The 19,449-nt window shown below is 39.4% G+C and overlaps 1 protein-coding gene across 1 annotated transcript in view; it reads right to left on the minus strand.

Annotated features, from left to right (window-relative positions):
• The window catches only part of LOC128230268 (MAM and LDL-receptor class A domain-containing protein 2-like), a 97,444-nt gene extending 81,371 nt beyond the window's left edge, over positions 1 to 16,073 (minus strand). The window contains exons 1-30 of the mRNA XM_052942388.1: positions 16,028 to 16,073; positions 14,283 to 14,698; positions 13,950 to 14,040; positions 13,524 to 13,706; positions 12,472 to 12,728; positions 11,969 to 12,197; positions 11,470 to 11,726; positions 10,886 to 10,970; positions 10,516 to 10,749; positions 10,178 to 10,286; positions 9,805 to 9,955; positions 9,404 to 9,482; positions 9,016 to 9,216; positions 8,648 to 8,802; positions 8,078 to 8,188; positions 7,676 to 7,766; positions 7,263 to 7,403; positions 6,202 to 6,369; positions 5,745 to 5,927; positions 5,329 to 5,532; positions 4,235 to 4,500; positions 3,841 to 3,925; positions 3,401 to 3,577; positions 2,887 to 3,081; positions 2,501 to 2,656; positions 2,116 to 2,256; positions 1,547 to 1,806; positions 1,182 to 1,269; positions 743 to 868; positions 247 to 405 (exon numbers count right to left, since the gene is read on the minus strand). Coding sequence (XP_052798348.1) covers positions 247 to 405; positions 743 to 868; positions 1,182 to 1,269; positions 1,547 to 1,806; positions 2,116 to 2,256; positions 2,501 to 2,656; positions 2,887 to 3,081; positions 3,401 to 3,577; positions 3,841 to 3,925; positions 4,235 to 4,500; positions 5,329 to 5,532; positions 5,745 to 5,927; positions 6,202 to 6,369; positions 7,263 to 7,403; positions 7,676 to 7,766; positions 8,078 to 8,188; positions 8,648 to 8,802; positions 9,016 to 9,216; positions 9,404 to 9,482; positions 9,805 to 9,955; positions 10,178 to 10,286; positions 10,516 to 10,749; positions 10,886 to 10,970; positions 11,470 to 11,726; positions 11,969 to 12,197; positions 12,472 to 12,728; positions 13,524 to 13,706; positions 13,950 to 14,040; positions 14,283 to 14,698; positions 16,028 to 16,073 — 5,044 coding nt within the window. The remainder of the gene's footprint in view (positions 1 to 246; positions 406 to 742; positions 869 to 1,181; positions 1,270 to 1,546; positions 1,807 to 2,115; positions 2,257 to 2,500; positions 2,657 to 2,886; positions 3,082 to 3,400; positions 3,578 to 3,840; positions 3,926 to 4,234; positions 4,501 to 5,328; positions 5,533 to 5,744; positions 5,928 to 6,201; positions 6,370 to 7,262; positions 7,404 to 7,675; positions 7,767 to 8,077; positions 8,189 to 8,647; positions 8,803 to 9,015; positions 9,217 to 9,403; positions 9,483 to 9,804; positions 9,956 to 10,177; positions 10,287 to 10,515; positions 10,750 to 10,885; positions 10,971 to 11,469; positions 11,727 to 11,968; positions 12,198 to 12,471; positions 12,729 to 13,523; positions 13,707 to 13,949; positions 14,041 to 14,282; positions 14,699 to 16,027) is intronic.
• Positions 16,074 to 19,449: the final 3,376 nt, after the last annotated feature.

Below are 19,449 nucleotides of genomic sequence, written 5' to 3' on the forward strand. Positions count from 1 at the left end.
TCTAAAACAATCAAACTTTTTCCAAACTATAAAAAAGTGAAATGCATATTAATTTAAATATGTGTTCATGCAGTTTTAGATCTTTAGCAATTAAAGTAAAATTAAACTCATATTTGAATAACCAGAATTAAAATAAAATTAAACTCATAATTGAATAACCAGTAAAGTCACAAAATAGCTATCATCTGTGATTGTTTTTAAAATGAATGTCTTGCAGGATACTAAATTAAACATAAGTTTCCATACTTCCTGTAGTGTGATCGCCACTTGGTCCAGTGCCAGTAGAGGATGTCCGTCCTCGAAATCTTGTCCAGTCAAACTGGTCCCCACCCCAGGGTGCAGTGGCATGAACCTGGTGCCATCCACAGAAGTCATATGTAAAGTCACAACCATAGCTGTTACCACCTGGAACAGGCAAGAGCAATCACATGGAACAATGGGTTATGAAGTTCAAAAATAAATTTAGTTTGAAGACTCGCTTTTTCTGCCCTGAATACCATTGCTATAAAAGATTAAATCTTGTTTTAGAACAAACAACAAGTTAATAGACAGAATGTATCCTTGGTGAAAAGCTATCTCTAGCTTTCAAATGAGCCCAAGTGTATAACACTTGTACAAGGGACCCCTGAAGCCCTTGACAGTCCAGCAATTTACCAATTCATCCATGGGCCTATCACTAACAGCAGTTGCACATAAAGTCCAGGTATAATCTATACATGTAGCTGTAAAAGCACACTGTCACCTGAAGGTTTGGCAGTGGTGACTGTGGTGGTGGAAGGTGTGGCCTTGGGTGTTGGAGTTGTTGGTGTTGCTGGTGGCCCTGTAGGTGTCACTGCTGGCACTGATGGGATTGCATTCTGGGGAAATCCTGAAATATAGCAGTTGAAACCTAACAAAACAGCTAAACAAATATTGTTTAAGAAAAAGAACCAGCAAAAGGATTTATAACACCTGATAACCACTGACAATATGAACAAATCAAATATTGTCACAATCATATAAAAAATAACTTCAAAATGTATTACAATCACACAGTGATAAAATAAAATTAATGGATCCGCAAATCATCTTCACAAAAAAATATTTTGCTAAGTCAGCCAAGCTCAATCATTTCTTAATATTAAAAACTGTTTTGAGGAGAAGTCATCTTAAAAAGTAAATAAGTCTGGCAATGTACATACTTGCACAGTTGGTGTTGTTTGCAAAGGAGACCTGGTCGATGGCAATGTCCCCCGTGACAGAGGAACCCCTAACACCTTCTATGATCACCTATATCAAGGGCATGGAAAACTGTAATTTTATAATTCTCTTACAATTGCAACTAGATGCTATTTTCATAAAAAGACATCAAGTGTTAACAGAATGAATATTATTTTAATCAAACCCATTTACTGTAGGAATATATTTATGCATATCCCCCATGCAATAAATTGTAGCATAAAAAAATCTAAACACCCTCTGACAGCCCTAAGCTTATTTTTATTAGTCATAATTTGAGGCTGAGGTATGAAATAAAAAAAAATCATGCAATCTTAAAAAGACCTACAGTGTACGATGACTTTTGTGGCGGTATGACAGCAGTTCCTTGTTTCCAGATTTGTTGCTGGTTCCCTTTAAGTTCCCATATCGGCGTACGGGAACCATCCTGGGCCTGGACCCAGATGCGTAGGGCACCAATACTGTTGCCATACATGTTGTAGTAAAAGCTGAAACAGTTCTGGGAACCAGTAGAGAAACTCTGACTGACCAGCCAGGCACGGTCACCAGTAATACGGGGGGCAGACACTTCTATGTAGATGTAGTAACCTGAATAGAAGTATAAACTAAATTGTTGTTCAGTTTTGACATAAGTATTTCTCATATTCAAATTATATAAGTTGTATAGGGTTCAGCAAAAGTAAAACTAAAACATACTATTTTTTTAGTAGAGGTACAACTTAATTAAGAATTACCAGTTTTCAGAATTTGGCACAGACTGAATTGAATCAAGATTAATATCATTACATTAAATGGTTGGTAATAGGTGCCCTTGAGAAAATGCATTATCTGTTTGATCGTCTGACATGATGTTGCATATTAATCATTAAATTGCACATTTGTATTGCTATCACTAACCATTCCCAGACTTGTCACTGGTTGGCCCAGTCTGACTACTGCCGGTTTGTCCCTTGTGTAGCTGCCAGTCAAACTGGTCGTTCCCGTCATGTACCTGGGTCCAAGTGCACAGCGAGTTCTGGTCAAAGTTACAGCTGATGGCTCCACCATCAGAGCCTTAAAAATTATTGCAGGTGACATTAATGACGTTTTCTGACAATCTTTCTTAATTTTGTTCTTCAAATGCATAATATAAATTATATAACAAGATAATTTTGTTCAGAATAACATTTTTATCCCCAAATGCTATTCAAGCTGAAAAAGACCCGTTAACCATAGTCAAACTAAAAAGAAATTAAAAGTGATAAGCTTAGATTGTTCAAGACTTGTGATGACAGATATCTACCTGTGGATCCACAGGCCCCAGGCTGGATGCTGTAGTCATCTATGGCAAGATCGCCCAGGTATCCTCCGCCCACAACACCTTCAAACATCACTTGGAAGGGTTTGGTGCTGGCTGGAACTGTCACAGAGTCAACCTTCCATGTGGGCCCCTGGTTTCCTGTTATAACATAGTGATGTTTTATTACATAACAACAAGTGTGCTTCTTTAAAAGGTTTTAAAAACAATTTGCATAATAATGATCAGGTTTTTCTCAGCAAATAACAGCTAGAAATAAAATACACAACCTTAACCCACATCAAATACATTCAGTATGTCTAGCCTGCACAAGAATGTCCCTATACTTCATATCTGACAAAATTTTACTTTAACTGAGTAATATATTTTACCTGATCTTGTCCACGCCTTGTTATACACTCCACCTAGAATGGTGTAGACATTCAGTGAGCCAATCGAGCGCCCGTTCATGTTGTACCAGAACTTTACACACGAGGGTTGGTTGGATGGGTTGTAGATCGGGCTGAGCAGACGAGCCTTGTCGTTACGGTGTCTTGGGCTAGAGGCCTCAATGTACATATAATGGCCTGTGGGCAAAGTATGACAAATTAATACATGATATGTGTACTTGAGACGACTCGGGAAGTTACTTTCTATTTTGGAACTCTTCAAGAAAAAGTTATCTCTCAGAATACAAAAGATAAATCCCTAACAAATGATTTTCAACTGAATGAAAGCAAAACTTAATGTTGCTATATAATTTATCACATAAAGATAATAGCTTCAAATTCTTATAGCAACAAAATCTTGCAGCTTATCGATCTAATTCATCCATCAACATTAACAAAACTGCATAGTTTGTACTGTATCTTTCATTGCTGCATACCCACATACTTAGAAACCTACCTCTGGCAGTGCCTAGTGTGTGGTCAGTCTGGGGCCCGGTGCCTCCAGACTGTGTCCCCTGGGCATCCCACGTCCAGTCAAACTGGTCTTGACTCCCATGCACCTGCGTGAAGCCGCAGATGGAACTCTGCTCAAAATCACACTGCGTTGAAGTGGTACTTCCTGTAGGCACATTTACTAAATATCAGCGATGTCTTCAAAATGATGTCATAATTTGAAAAATAGGTAAGAAAACCTATTGATAAATAAATGGAAGAGTTTCTTCTATCATAATTTACATCAAATTAATATATAAACTACATCTTGTCCTACAGTGTATATACACTGGCAAATATGCTTTCACAAAGTAAATAAAACAAAACACAATCATATATGTAAGAAAAAATGGGGAAATTGTTTTCATTTGTATAGAAGCAAAGCGATGTTCCTGACATGCATACCTGCACAAGCTCCGTCAGTGATAGCCACGTCATCCAGGCCAATGTCTCCTTTGTAGCTGGTTCCTCTCACTCCCTCAAGAACAATCTAAACGGAGAAAATTTCGTACATTAAACATTTATTTGTTCTCAAAGATCTTGCTTCATCTTCAATTTTGCTTAATGATGCAATTATGATTAGTAATTGAGTAAGTGTTTAATATTTTAATCACAGGAAATAATGCCCTTTAACATTGAAATGACATTTTTTATGCACATTTAGAGATATCTAAGCATGAGGTACACAGCATAATCACATTAAAATGGCTTACAAAACACATTCACAAACAAACAAATATATGGACAGGTCTTTATACAAAAATATAACCAGCGTTTTCACACTGACTCACACACTCACATTGAAGGGTTTGGTTGCACTGACTGTGATTTGTGCCTGGACCCACTTGTTGCCCTGGGTGCCCTGTTTGACCCAGGTGGGGCTGGAGGGCAGATTGAGGCCGTACTGGGCGTACATGTTAATGCGGTCCACGTTTTGCCCATACATGTGGTACCAGAATGTCACACACCTGGAGCCCGTGGAACTTATGTCTACCTGCGGGCTGATAAGCCTAGCCTTCTGGCCTGACCGTCTCCCAGATGTCTCAATGTACACGTAGTAACCCTCTGTTAAAAGCCAATTAACAGGGCTCAAATTGATGGTTTTACAAATAAATGTAGAATAAATAAGCTTTAAAATAAGAAAATAATTCAGTTTATTTTGATGGTAGGTTTTATAGTCTAACAAGAAACGCCGAAATGCCATGAAACCAGGTTTTCAATGATTGACAGAAGAACTTCAGCCTGTGTCTGGCACCCCAAACGCAATCACATGAAAGGTATCTATAAACTCTTCCTTTATACCAAGTTAGGTCAAGATATGTCAACCCTAACTAAAGTTATTCAGTTTCAACTGTTTTTCTATTTTTAGTAACAGTGACCTTGACCTTGATCCTAGGGACCACAAACGCAATCCCATGAAAGGTATCCATAAACTCTTTCTATAGACCAAGTTTGGTCAAGATATGTCAACCCTAACTAAAGTTATTCAGTTTCAACCGTTTTTTCTATTTTTAGTAACAGTGACCTTGACCTTGACCCTAGGGACCCCAAACGCAATCCCATGAAAGGTATTCATAAACTCTTCCTATAGACCAAGTTTAGTCAAGATATGTCAACCCTTACTGAAATGATTCAGTTTCATAGCTGAGTTTGACGCCGCCCGACCCCCAAACAACGATGTTCGTCATTCTAATAACCAGGTTTCACTTTGTGAAAACCTGGTTAAAAATCTAGGATGACACAATATATTGAGCACTAAATTTACCAAAAAAATAATAATAATTTCGGACTATTTTAAGATTTCAATTCAAAGAAAAGCTGAAACAGGAATAAGAAGCGAGATTCTTAAAACAGTAAAAACCTCATAAAAGTAACTAATATGTGTGTACATACGTCCAGTGGTGTGGTCTGACGAGGGTCCAGTCCCAACTGTTCCTGTGGACCCTCTCTTACGTGTCCAGTCAAATTGGTCCGTCTTGTCCTGGCTCCAACCACAGATATCACTCTCAAAATTACAGTTGAATACCCCAGGAGTCAGAGTTGTCACAGCTGGAGCTCCTGTGGTCTGCACTGGTGGTGTAGCTGTGGAGGGGTTTACTGAAACAACCATTCAATATTTCATCTTTATTTTACCGGCAAAGAGCAATTAACTGTTCACAAATCTGAACAATTTCTATTTTACATTTATATAGGCCGATGTAGAATTTACATTTTTATATGCAAATAGTACAATCATGATTAATATCTAAATACTTAAACCACAAAAATAAGAAGAGAAAAGAAAGTGTTCCAGTAAACTTTAAAAATACCTCCACAGTTGGATGGCGTGAATGTGATGTCGTCAATGGCGATGTCACCTGTGTAACTTTGGCCCCGGACTCCCACAAACACGACCTTGTATGGGACCCCGGCCTTGGGAAGAGGGGCTTGGCCCTGCAGCCAGCCAGATCCCTGGGCTCCTTTTAGCGTCCAGATGGTTGTGTTGGAGCGACCTACAGTATACACACATATATATGTTAAGAGATGTACAATTTGTATGGTTCTGAAACCTGGTTAATCAGGTAATTTCATCGTTTTAAAACTTAAGTTTTTTAATAACAGTGTTAGAATTAAAATCACATCATGTCAAGAATTTCTATCTCAAGGGCTTGTACATTTTATGACCCAGAAAATATGTCTATAGAATCAAATGTATGTATTCTTGATTAAAGTTACAATTAAACTTTAAAATACAGTTTTATTTCAACATAGTTTCTAGATACAAACCTTGGGGCTGAACGGCAACTGACAGAGTGTCAACAGTGGAACCAACCATGTTGTACCAGAAGCTTATACATCGGCCAGAGCTGGGTACCGCCCCGAACGACTGGCTCACCAGCCAGGCTGTGTCTCCAGGTTGACGTGGAACAGATGTCTCAATGAACATGTACTTGCCTGAAAATAGGCAGGATTTCAATTTTGTTTTTATCTTCTTTTATAGGAAGTTCAACATTCTGATAGAACATTTAGCTGAATATTGTTTGATGCTGTTCCAATATCAAATACCTTACACTTAAAATCACCTGTGTACCAAAAATTGTTCAAATCTGTCAAGCCTTTCATGAGTTATCGTCCGGAAACCGTTTTTCTATTTTTAGTAACAATGACCTTGACCTTGGCCCAACCAGCCCCAATATCGAACTTGACCTGTATCTTCTGATGTTACACCTGTGTACCAAAAATTGTTCAAATCTGTCTAGCCTTTCATGAGTTATCGTCCGGAAACCGTTTTTCTATTTTATGTAAGAGTGACCTTGACCTTGGCCCGACCAGCCCCAATATCGAACTTGACCTGTGTCTTCTGATGTTACACCTGTGTAACAAAATTTTTTCAAATCTGTCAAACCTTTCACGAGTTATCGTACGGAAACCGTTTTTCTATTTTTAGTAACAGTGACCTTGACCTTGGCCCCACCAGCCCCAATATCGAACTTGACCTGTATCTTCTGATGTTACACCTGTGTACCAAAAATGTTTTAAATCTGTCTAGCCTTTCATGAGTTATCGTCCGGAAACCATGAAAACCGACAGACCGACAGACAGACCGACCGACAAGCTCACTCCTATATACCCCCTCAAACTTCGTTTGTGGGGGTATAATGAAATTCCTTTTTTAAGCATTTGTAGTACTTGAAATAACTTTTTAAGTGTACACTGCACATTTCAAGCATTAAAACAGTTTGAAATAATTTATATTTAATTTTACAAATGATTGTTAAGTGAAAAACTTCAATTACTTCAAGTACTTTAAACAATAACATATTCAGACTCTCGTTTCACCATCTTACCCTGGTTGTTTCCTTGCGTGTGGTCAGACTGGGGACCAGTGGTTCCCGTTGCCGTATTCCCTGACTGCTGGGTCCAGTCAAAGTCATCACTCGACTGAACATTTGTCCATGAACACATATCACTGTCAAAGTCACAGTCACCTGTAACATAACAAAACCATTAGTCAATGCAGGTCAAAGCAAACCATTGATGCTTGTAACTGTTGACTTAAATGTCAGATGGTACCAAGACTTCAATATTTATATTGCTTGCAGTCACATCAGCTTTTAATAAAAGTTACCATCCTAACAATCAGGAGGTCATGGATCAGAGGGCACCTCCTCAAAAGCAAGTATTGGTTCCTATCTAGGAAACTGACGCAACTGACCTTATACACATCTATGTGACATATCAGCATATATGGCTTCTATACCTGGATTTCCACATGCTCCAGATGAGAAGCTCACATCATCAATGGCGATATCTCCACGGTAACTGTTTCCAACTATTCCCTCAAATACCACCTGAAGTAAGTATGTGTTAGAATAAACCATTATTGGGCAATATTTAATATGCTTCTTAAGTGGCTCTATCACCATCTGGAAACTGTCCTCATATGTTCTGTATGTATTCTTTCATTTTCTGTAAGGTACTGTTAAATCAAAATCCCACTAATAACAAAGTCATCAGAAAGTTAAGCTTTTGACATGCCTGAAACTACTTCTTCATTATCACTTGCCATATTGTTGTTTCAAATATCCTAAGTTCAATGTACCACTAAGTCTTCCAGATTCAGTTTCTGATCTGACAAATTTATTACATATAATATTCTCACATGATAAGCCTGTGTGGCTGTTCCAGTGGGGATGGTAGCCGCACCCATCGTCCACTTGTTGCCTTGTTGCCCAGACATAGTAAATAGGGGCAGTCCCAAGGCGGAGCCAACCTGAAGGTGGAAACCGTAATTTCAGTTTTGTTTAAGATAATAAAACATGCTCAATGTCGATAAGGACAACTAGAGCTATTTTATAACATATGACTTATTCTAAATAATGTATAAACACATGATTCATTCTCTCATGTCATGTACAACGTTAACAAGAGTGCTACTGGGCATTTTTCCGTTGAAACAGGGCATAAATCAACAAATATAAAACCAAGCATGATGGGCCTAAACATGTGAATATTGATCCAGGTAATGTGAGAAGTGAATTGGCTTTTAATATCTTGAATGTTTTTATATAGGGCCATGGTAAAAATTACATGCCACTGTCGTTACTGACAAAAAATTCCAAAAAACAGATTAGAAATGTAAATACCCTTCAAAAACTTTGTTTGGTTGGTGTTTAGCATAGTAATGCCAACCTCTGCAAATAAGTTTTTTTCTGTAATCAGATGAACATACCTTTGCGTAAACATTCAGTGTTCCTATGCTACTTCCATACATGTGATACCAGAACTTGACACACACAGTGCCTGTGTCCTTGAAGGTCGGAGAGATCAAGCGTGTCTTCTGTCCTCTACGCTGTGGAGCTGAGGACTCCATGTACATATAATAGCCTGAAGAATACTTTGGTTATTTTCTCATGCACATAGACTTTCATAGATATAAAAAATCAGCAATTTTAATAATAAGAATATACGTACATGTATATGCAGCAACCATTTGATTTAACCAATTTTTCACTGGTTTGTGACTATCAAGCAATTAAACTGTAGGATTTACAATAAAAATCTATCTTCTGTTGATAAGACGTTGTACTATTATCATACCCTGTGCTGTGTTGTAAGTATGGTCCTTGGAAGGTCCTGTTCCAGAAGTACCGGTACCTCCATTATCCCAGGTCCAGTCAAAGTTGTCAGTCTTGTCCTGTGTGTAACCACAGATGCTGCGCTGCTCAAAATTACATACTCGGGAAGCAAGGTTTCCCACAGGCGGGGAGTTGCTGACCCCAGGGGCTGAGGTTGTTATGCCTGCAGGAAATTAAATTTTAACTAAAACAGCTTTCTAGCAACATTAATGTTGAAACTATTAATTTAAATGAATATAATTCATCTTTTCTAGTTAAACTCCTCAGTTAATGAAATGAGTTCAAGTATGGATTTAAACAATATAACTTCCCTTTAAATAAAATCTATCGGGGCTATCAGAAATGTATACCTGCACAAGATGTCAGTGAAACATCATCCAGGGCCATATCACCACGGAAACCATAACCATTAACAGCCTCAAATATCACCTGCAAAAAAAAGGAACAATACAGATACAGTGTATGTGGATATGTCTACAGTATTTTATTGTACACATTTCAGTTTGATACAATTGAATACTGAAAGCTATAGTATATTTATTTGATAACAAAAACATTGTATGTTGGTGTTATTTGGATCAGGAATTCTTCCTCTGTAAACCTGTCAACTTCAACTGTATGACAATAATAGCCAGGATGTAGAATGGTTGTCATGATGCAAGGTGCATGCATAGCATGCCAAAACTTTAAATCACAAACAACATAGTTATGAAAAAATGTTTCATTCAAACTTTAAAAATGCTGCACCCACTGTGTAAGTGCCAGTGGTTGGCAAGACAACGGCCCCCTGTGTCCAGCTGTTTCCCTGTGTCCCTGACCTTGACCAAATAGGGTTGCCTAGTGACGGTCGGTTCTTCACATACAGGTTCATCGTGCCAATGTTTGGGCCATACATATGGTACCTGGTGTAAAAAAGGTCAATATTAGAGAGGACAAAATTATTTGTGTCATAAAGCTTAAGGATTAAGAAACTCTTTGTTTTTCTTTGTTTGTCTCCATCTAAAATGGTCAAAATTGCATTCACAAAAAGTTAGCCAACAGAAATTGTTTGATATACAAGTGTGTACTTTAGACATAAGCTTTGACTTAAAGATGGGACAATCTCATATTTATTGTGCTGTTACCAGAAGGTGAGGCACTGTGCCCGTCCATTGGCTCTAATTGTTGGGCTCTGTAGTTGGCCTGTCTGGTTCTGGTAGCGTACTGAGGCTCCTGTCAACATGTAGTAGCCCTCTGGAGTTTAAAATATCATATATGAGGTTATTTTAATATACCATTTACTGATTTATTTATGCTGTTTTACAAATGTTTGCTGTTCAAAGGTATATAACAAAATGAAGATCTATAAACGTCGTGTAGATAAGAATCTGACAATGTCACTAATATAAGCTCACTTACACTTGTATTATAAATACAATGATATGAAATTAATTTGTTCAGTGAAACTGCACCAATCACTTACTTCCAGAGGTGTGGTCTGCAGGAGGTCCAGTACCCGGCAATATGGTGCCTCCAGATTGACGCTGCCAGTCAAATTGGTCAGTCTTGACCTGCATCCATCCACACAGGTCATAGTCAAAGTTACACGTGACTGTACGTGTCTGTAGGTGGGCCGTGGTGGCACTAGAGGTCGTGGGGTTTGTGGATCGGGCAGTGCTGGCAGCTGCTCCCTGAGGCTGAGCATTACTTGGTGTCACTAAAATGTAGATATAAAACATTAAAACAGTAAAAAGGTAATGCTTTGAAATCTAGCTTGGAATTCAACTTGTGAATCATATCATAGATAGTACCACTTTGTTGGTAGACTTTATACTAGGGAAAGACAAACATACAGGCACAGTTGCTCTTGGTTGTGGAGATGTCATCAATCGCGATGTCTCCTCTTACACCATTGCCTCGTACTCCCTCAATCATAATCTACAATAGAAACAGTAAACAAAGTGAGTCAAGATTCAATATTAAAACTGAATTTTATATAAAATGATATCTCCATTTAAGATGAGCATAGAAGTTTACACAGTAACAATAACAATGTTTTACAAACACAAAACACAAAAATCCTTTCACTGAAGTGAAATCTCCCGGTTATTACAAGGAATTAGGACAGTCTCATGGATTAGCTGTGTCTCACCCAACATTCATACACATATAACAGGCCCTCACAATTGATTCATCCAGATATCTTTTTATTTATCAATGGACACAGCTTATTGCTAAGTATGTGTACTTTCAAACAAGTAAATCTGCAAAATTATATATTATCAGGGCCTACGAGGTATGCCACATTTATGATCATTGAACTTGGGCATCTAAGCCTAAAACTAGGACTACAATGTTTTCATTAATTATAGAAGAAACACCAATATCAGGAATATTTTGTTTGTGCATAGTAATGTACTTATGAAATAACTCTAACCTGGAAGCTCTGTGTAGACGAGACAGCAAACTTCCCCTGGCTCCACTGTGACCGTTGGTTACCGACGAGATGCCACATAGGGGTCTGGACCCCGCCCTGCAGCATGTAGATGTTTAGGGAACCAATGTTGGTTCCAACCATACTGTACCAGAACTGGAAACACAGAGGCTGGCTCGAGCCATCAAACACTTGACTGGTAAGTACTGCTTTGTCGTTAAGACGCCTAGGGGAACTGGCCTCAATATACAAGTAGTGGCCTGTGAATGAATGAATGTATGAATGGCTTATTAGAAAATTTATTTAAAAGAGAAGACACTTGAATAATTGTTTACAAAAAATAAAAAATATACTCTTATATAAAAATAACCTACAATGCTTCTCAAAATATATTACTTATAACCATTTAACAGTATTCAAATTATCCCATGTCACACGATTTTAAAACCATCAAAATATGTTTATCCATTTTACATTTTTTTCCATAATTTAAAAACCTTACCTTGAGCAGTTCCCTTTGTGTGGTCACTGTTGGGGCCTGTGCCTGAAGATGTGGTCCTGCCTCTTCTATCTATCCAGTCAAAATCATCGCCAAGTGAGTTTGTCCATGCGCACATTCCATTCTCAAAGTCACATGATCCAGGGGTGGGACATGCACCTGGTAGAGTGCTCACATCATCAATGGCAATGTCACTTTTCTCTGTTAATCCTCGAACTCCTTCAAACACAACCTAGTAAAAAAATGTTTAAAATTATTTCAGCATTATAACCTGGAAATAGAAAATGGGTCAAAATACTATCACAATCTATCATTATAATATCCTTTCTTACGTACAAATATTCATCTCTTTCTTTCCCTTATTGTTATTTTTTGCCTACACAAAACCTGTGTCTTGTGAATGTCTATATTATCATAATATCTTAACAGTTTAAACTAGCATTTTTTTTTTTAATTTTTAAGCATGATTACATTTACCTTATTCTTAAATCTGAACACAAGCTCACCTGGAAGTTCTGCCCTGCAGGGTTTACGGTGACCTGTCCGACCAGCCAGTTGGTTCCCTGGTCGCCTGTCTTCTGCCAAATGGGACGCCCTAGCTGTCCGTTAACCTTCGAGTACACGTTGAGTTGGCGAATCTGTTGTCCATACATGTAGTAGTAGAAGTTGACACAGATTGGTGTGTTTGATGTGCTGATGGGTGATATCAGCCTTGTTTTCATGAACAGAATGTGCCCACTAGCCTCCATCAACATGTAGTGGCCTGGTAAATAATATGATGTTTATTGTATTGAAGAAATAACGTCTGTAAGAGTATTATGGATTCAGAGATCATCTCATCTGCAAAAATGTATGCATGTACATTGAAACCGTTTAGGGACTTGGTAATCAAAGAAAAAGAAATCAAAGATAGAGTAGCAATAATATTGAGATAGACTTTGAATAGATATTTCAATAATATTTTATGAGGAAAAATAATTATCCTTTGCTACAGGTTTTGGTGTAATGAGGAGTTGAGCAAACTATATGAAGAAACATTTTTATAAAAAAATTGTAGAAATTTCTATAAATGTTAGCATTTAAAAAATAATTGGAATATATGCTTTTGTGGCAAACTGATTTCAGCTATATCAAACCAACAATGTACTGTGGCTTCTTGATGATAAAATTTCAAATAGGAAGATATCAAAAAAGTAGTGACTTAAATTCACTTCTTAAATTCACTTCATAGTTACATAAATGTAAATATACTTCTTAAAGAAGAAGTAATAACAAAAAAGGAAAAAGCAAGTGCTGATTGTATTGTGTGTAAAACCATCCCTAATCTTGTAGTACTATTCAAATTTAATGCTTTTTGAACTCAGAAATATTAATATCAGTTTTCATAAAATGTGCTAAGCTCTGAAAAAACATACAAATGTATAAAAGGACATATATTTATTATTCATGCTAAGTATTGAACTTTAAAAACTTCACTAAAAAAAGTGTGGCAATTTCTTAATTGAAAATATACTATTCATCAAACTACAAAAACAAATGCAATAATGAGTCTGCGTACCAGCCCCTGACTGCTGGGTGTGGTCGCCTGTGGGTCCTGTTCCCTGGGTGGCGGAGCTACCTGTGGCCCACGTCCAGTCAAACTGGTCTGCCTTGTCCTGAGAGTAGCCACACAGGTTCTGAGACTCAAAGTTGCAGGTGATCGTACCATTCTGGCCTGGGGCAGGGGTCACTGAGCTAGTACCTGTAACCAGATCAATTAACTATAAAGCTATATATTTGTGGGTAAACAAAATAGAATGTTGGTGGCAGTGTTTTTATCCTGCAGGAGTCAGATTATTCAAATTGATCAGCTGAAAATTTAACCTTAACTATGGCAAAGTGCTTTGAAGATTCTCAGCAGAGTAAAGTAATGAAATGAAAACCTTTAATAGACTTTATAGAATCTAAAATAAGTTGTCACGTATCTATCTTTGACAGCACCCACCTCCCTGACCACATGCTTGATTGGAGAGGACAATGTCATCTACAGCAATGTCAGCCATGTAGTTTCGGCCTCTAATGGCTTCAATCACAACCTAACCAATATAATAGAAAACAGATAATCATCTAGAGACAGGTTTCATACCTTCTAGAAGAAAATGGGGTTAATACCTATAATTGTTTATACCTAACTGGATGACTGCTGTCTTGCATTTCATAAATCTATGGTACTGCAACCTTTATCATTGTGACGGTCATGAATAAAGACCATTTTTCCTCAAATAACCAAGAAAATTCTAACTCTGAGGGCTCTAATTTAACTCAACATGCATTGTACCTGTATGTTCCTCTTGTTCACGATGTTGATGTTGGCCTGGACCCATCTTGCACCCTGGGTCCTTTGCCTTGTGAAGACTGGCTGGCCCAGGTTGTTTCCAGACTTGAGGTACACATTCAGGCTGTCCACACTGAAGCCATACATAAAGTACCAGAAGCTGAAACACTTGGTTCCCGTCACCGAGAAAGTGGGGCTCTGGACCTGTGCCTTGTCACCTAAAGTCTTGTTATTGGCCTCATAGTAGATGTAGTACCCATTGGGGGTGTTGGTCGTGTGGTCGTTGGGTGGCCCCGTCAGGATAGACGGGGTAGGGCCCTTGTTCAGGAGCCAGTTAGAGTTATCTGCCCCTGTCACCTGGGTCCAGCTGCAGATATTGTTGTTGTCAAAGTTGCAGTTGAGATTTTGGCCATTGGCAGCTGAAGTTTGTGATAAAATTGGTCATAAATGAAAATTGGTAGTTCTAACCATCATCTCCTTATAAGAGTATTTATCAATATATTAATATTGAATGGCCTGTCTGAGTACTGTCTCTGAAAAGCTCACATGAAGAGGAATGATCATTTTGAAAGATACCAGGTTCCCAGTGTACACATAGGTCACATTTGGTTTAATGATATTACTTATCTTTATATTACAATGGGCTGATTGCTCAGAACTTTGTTACTGCGGCATGTTGTTGACATCATCATTGTTAACTTTCAAATCTTTACTGCTCTGATTAGCTACTGCACTAATGAGCGATCAGGAATACTTTCTTTTTTATTATACTGACATTTCTTATATAACCCTGTAACGTGGACGTCTCGAGTCTGCTTTTGTTAAAAAAACGTCAAAATAATTGACGACCATTGAGGTGGACTACTGCTCTGATACGCTTGTCATCTGCATTATTTCTAACAAGATTTGAGACAACTATTTCAGCTTTACTTGTCTAAGTAAATACATGAGCAAATCATGGAGTATTTCACGTTTAAAAGTTAACAACGATCTTGTAAGTCATGTTGTTAACTTAACCACAGTTCTGAACAACCGCCCAATATTAGCTGTGCCAGAACTTCACAATGAATGGCGTTTATGGAACTAAGGGAAGTAACTTCTGTTAGTGGGTTGAAGAGACGGGTAACAATACCTACCTAAGACTGGATATTTCACAACTTTTCAACTCTTTCTGATAAAAAGATCTTGGTTCGCCATTTTTTCCAAATGCTCATTTTCTCTTATCCAATTAACACCCCATATCAATGCAATGAATATATAAACCTTTAAAGCTGTTTGATTTTGCCAGCCTCATGAAAGTAACAGACACGTGTTCCCGGGACGGTGATGAAAGTGCAACACAAAAGACCAATTATTGTGGCTATTATTTTATTGTTATTGTTGGAAGAAAAATGGAAAATGTCTAAATGATGAGCCAAAAAATTATTGACTCACCAAAAGTGTTGCTACCCCTTAGTTGCACACGGAATTAGGATTGTTTTATACATTAAATGACTCCAGTATAAGTATATAATATATTTGTTTATCCGAACGTTCAGTACGACAGCGATAGTATTTTTTTTATTATAGTATGCCTGTTTTTATTGAATCTTCATCCAAAGGAACGCCGCGTTCTGTTTCACTTTTAACGTCGGTTCTTCAACTTGCGTCCCACGATTCATTACGGATGCGCCTTTTCAACGACTCTTGGCCCACTCCATCAGCCCAATCTAAAGATGTTCCTTTTTATAAATGGAAAATATAAATACCTGCAAGCAGCGCCAAGAGGGCCAATGCATAGCAAAATCCTTGCATGAAATTACCACTCGTTCGTTGCTATAAAAAGTATTAGTCTGTAAGAATGCATGAATTCAACATTCCCGACGCAAAGTCGGAACGTAGACTGAAGCAAAGGGTAAAACCGCCCCTTTTTAGTTTCAATTTCTAATCTGCGTCCGTTATCTTGGTAATCTGGTGTATTTCAGCATCTAAGATATTGGGACTTCGTGAGCGGCCGTACAACGCAGTGATAACCATCTCATCCGTATGTAGAGAACCCGGTCAACGGCGGATGACCTTAAACAGTTCTCTATATTATATATACACCATATTATATAAACACATTCCTTATAAAGGAGTCCTGTAATTAGCCGTTGGAACTACATGTATCCACGGACATATAAACATAGGTCCGTGCTGTATAATAATTGTTTTTATATACTGTATTTAATTGGAATTGGTATATAAAAGTACGATCTCATTAGTTTTAATAAAAGCAGTTTTTTTACGAGCTAAAGTTCTATATTATCAAATCAGCTATTCAAATAATACGTTCTGGGCTTCTTGGGTAATTTATGACCGCTCTTGGTAGTCCTTGGCAATTCAAATTTTGGTTAATTGCAGTTAGCATCAGACCGGACATTTAAAATCACACTTATTGGCAAATGTGACAGATATTGTGTGTATAATCACATTACGCTGCGCAAATTCGATATGTTTGATTGTCTTATGATTATTTAGAATGAAATTGATCAGGGTTTCAAGTGTCCAAAACCGCACGTTGACAAGCACCCAGCATAAGAAGATAAAATGCATTTCAACATTATCAAAAGCGGAAGGAATGTCTGATGGTCAACGCAGACATTCGCTTTGTACAATAGCCCCTGCATTTTTGGCCTTTCACGAGGCTGTTGCGATAACGCTTTCTTGTTTTATGCACGAGGTCAGAGTACTGTTGTGGCGCAGCGTAGCGCTGTGAACAATATTTAGCTTTGCAAAAAGGTTTCTTGCATACATTTTAGAATAGTTACTGTTAATTGTTCAAATGAGAATATTCTACTGTGTTGCACGTCACGATCAAAGACTTGCATACTGTTACTAAGTAGCAGGTACTGGCCGTGTAGAAAAACATGGGCCACCTTTGGTATTATCAAACACCAGGTTTCATTTTGTAACACATGCACTAAATCAAATATAAATGCAGTACAAATTAAAACTTTGATAGGAAAATTTGTATCTCATAATCTTTTGCAAAAGATAGCATTTCTTATATAAATAACGAAGGAGAAGTCGCTACTTGTTACAGTGTACCGGTTTCTTATCAGAAACATTGATACGAAGACCTCTTGACAATATTTATACACTTACATTCTTAAGTTCATATTTCGTAAATGAAGTTAAACAGTATTTTAAGATCATAACTAGAACAATCTAATGACGTGTGTATTGGTTCGCTTTGATTCACTTGTGGCAAATCAAAATTAGTTGAAACTTGGGAGTTTCAGAATAAAAAAAAGCTCCTTTATATGAAATTTTCACTGAAATGAACAAACACTAGTACTTCTGTTCACATACACACACTAATAGGGAAGAGTGTTCCCCATCCCTCCCAACCTTTTGGAACGCCGGATTCAGAGCCAGTTTGGCGGTATGCTTAGGTAAGGCACGTCGGTTTCAGGGCCATTTTGGCGGTATGCTTAGGTTAGGCACGCCGGTTTCAAGGCCATTTTGGCGGTATGCTTAGGTTAGGCACGCCGGTTTCAGGGCCATTTTGGCGGTATGCTTAGGTAAGGCACGTCGGTTTCAGGGCCTTTTTGGCGGTACGCTTAGGTTAGGCACGCCGGATTCGGGACCATTTTGGCGGTACGCCAATGTTAGGCACGCCGGTTTCAGGGCCATTTTGGCGGTATGCTTAGGTTAGGCACACCGGATTCAGGACCATTTTGGCGGTATGCCGAGGTTAGGCACGCCGGATTCAGGGCCATTTTGGCGGTATGCCGAGGTTTGGCATGCCGGATTCATGGCCATTTCGGTAAGGCACGCCGGATTCATGGCCATTTTGGCGGTATGCCAAGGTTAAGCACGCTTGACTTAGAGCCATTTGGGCGGTATGCCAAGGTTAGGCACGCCGGATTCAGGACCATTTTGGCGGTATGCCGGCAAGGTTAGGCACGCTTTACGTAGAGCCATTTGGGCGGTATGCCGAGGTTAGGCACGCCGGATTCAGGACCATTTTGGCGGTATGCCAAGGTTAGGCACGCTTAACTTAGAGCCATTTGGGCGGTATGCCGAGGTAAGGCACGCCGGATTCAGAACCATTTGGGCGGTATGCCGAGGTTAGGCACGCTTGACGTAGAGCCATTTGGGCGGTATGCCAAGGTTAGGCACGCTTGACGTAGAGCCATTTGGGCGGTATGCCAAGGTTAGGCACGCTTGACGTAGAGCCATTTGGGCGGTATGCCAAGGTTAGGCACGCTTGACGTAGAGCCATTTGGGCGGTATGCCGAGGTTAGGCACGCCGGATTCAGGACCATTTTGGCGGTATGCCGGCAAGGTTAGGCACGCTTGACGTAGAGCCATTTGGGCGGTATGCCGAGGTTAGGCACGCTTGACGTAGAGCCATTTGGGCGGTATGCCGAGGTTAGGCACGCCGGATTCAGAACCATTTGGGTGGTATGCCGAGGTAAGGCACGCTTGACGTAGAGCCATTTGGGCGGTATGCTTAGGTTAGGCACGCCGGATTCAGGACCATTTTGGCGGTATGCCGGCAAGGTTAGGCACGCTTGACGTAGAGCCATTTGGGCGGTATGCCGAGGTTAGGCACGCTTGACGTAGAGCCATTTGGGCGGTATGCCGAGGTTAGGCACGCCGGATTCAGAACCATTTGGGTGGTATGCCGAGGTAAGGCACGCTTGACGTAGAGCCATTTGGGCGGTATGCTTAGGTTAGGCACGCTTGACGTAGAGCCATTTGGGCGGTATGCCAAGGTTAGGCACGCCGGATTCAGGACCATTTGGGCGGTATGCCAAGGTTAGGCACGCTTTACGTAGAGCCATTTGGGCGGTATGCCAAGGTTAGGCACGTCGGATTCAGGACCATTTTGGCGGTATGCCGGCAAGGTTAGGCACGCTTGACGTAGAGCCATTTGGGCGGTATGCCGAGGTTAGGCACGCCGGATTCAGGACCATTTGGGCGGTATGCCAAGGTTAGGCACGCTTGACGTAGAGCCATTTGGGCGGTATGCCAAGGTTAGGCACGCCGGATTCAGGACCATTTTGGCGGTATGCCGGCAAGGTTAGGCACGCTTGACGTAGAGCCATTTGGGCGGTATGCCGAGGTTAGGCACGCCGGATTCAGAACCATTTGGGCGGTATGCCGAGGTTAGGCCCGCCGGATTCAGAACCATTTGGGC

The sequence above is a fragment of the Mya arenaria genome, chromosome 4, assembly GCF_026914265.1.
Source record: "Mya arenaria isolate MELC-2E11 chromosome 4, ASM2691426v1".
NCBI lineage: Eukaryota > Metazoa > Mollusca > Bivalvia > Myida > Myidae > Mya > Mya arenaria.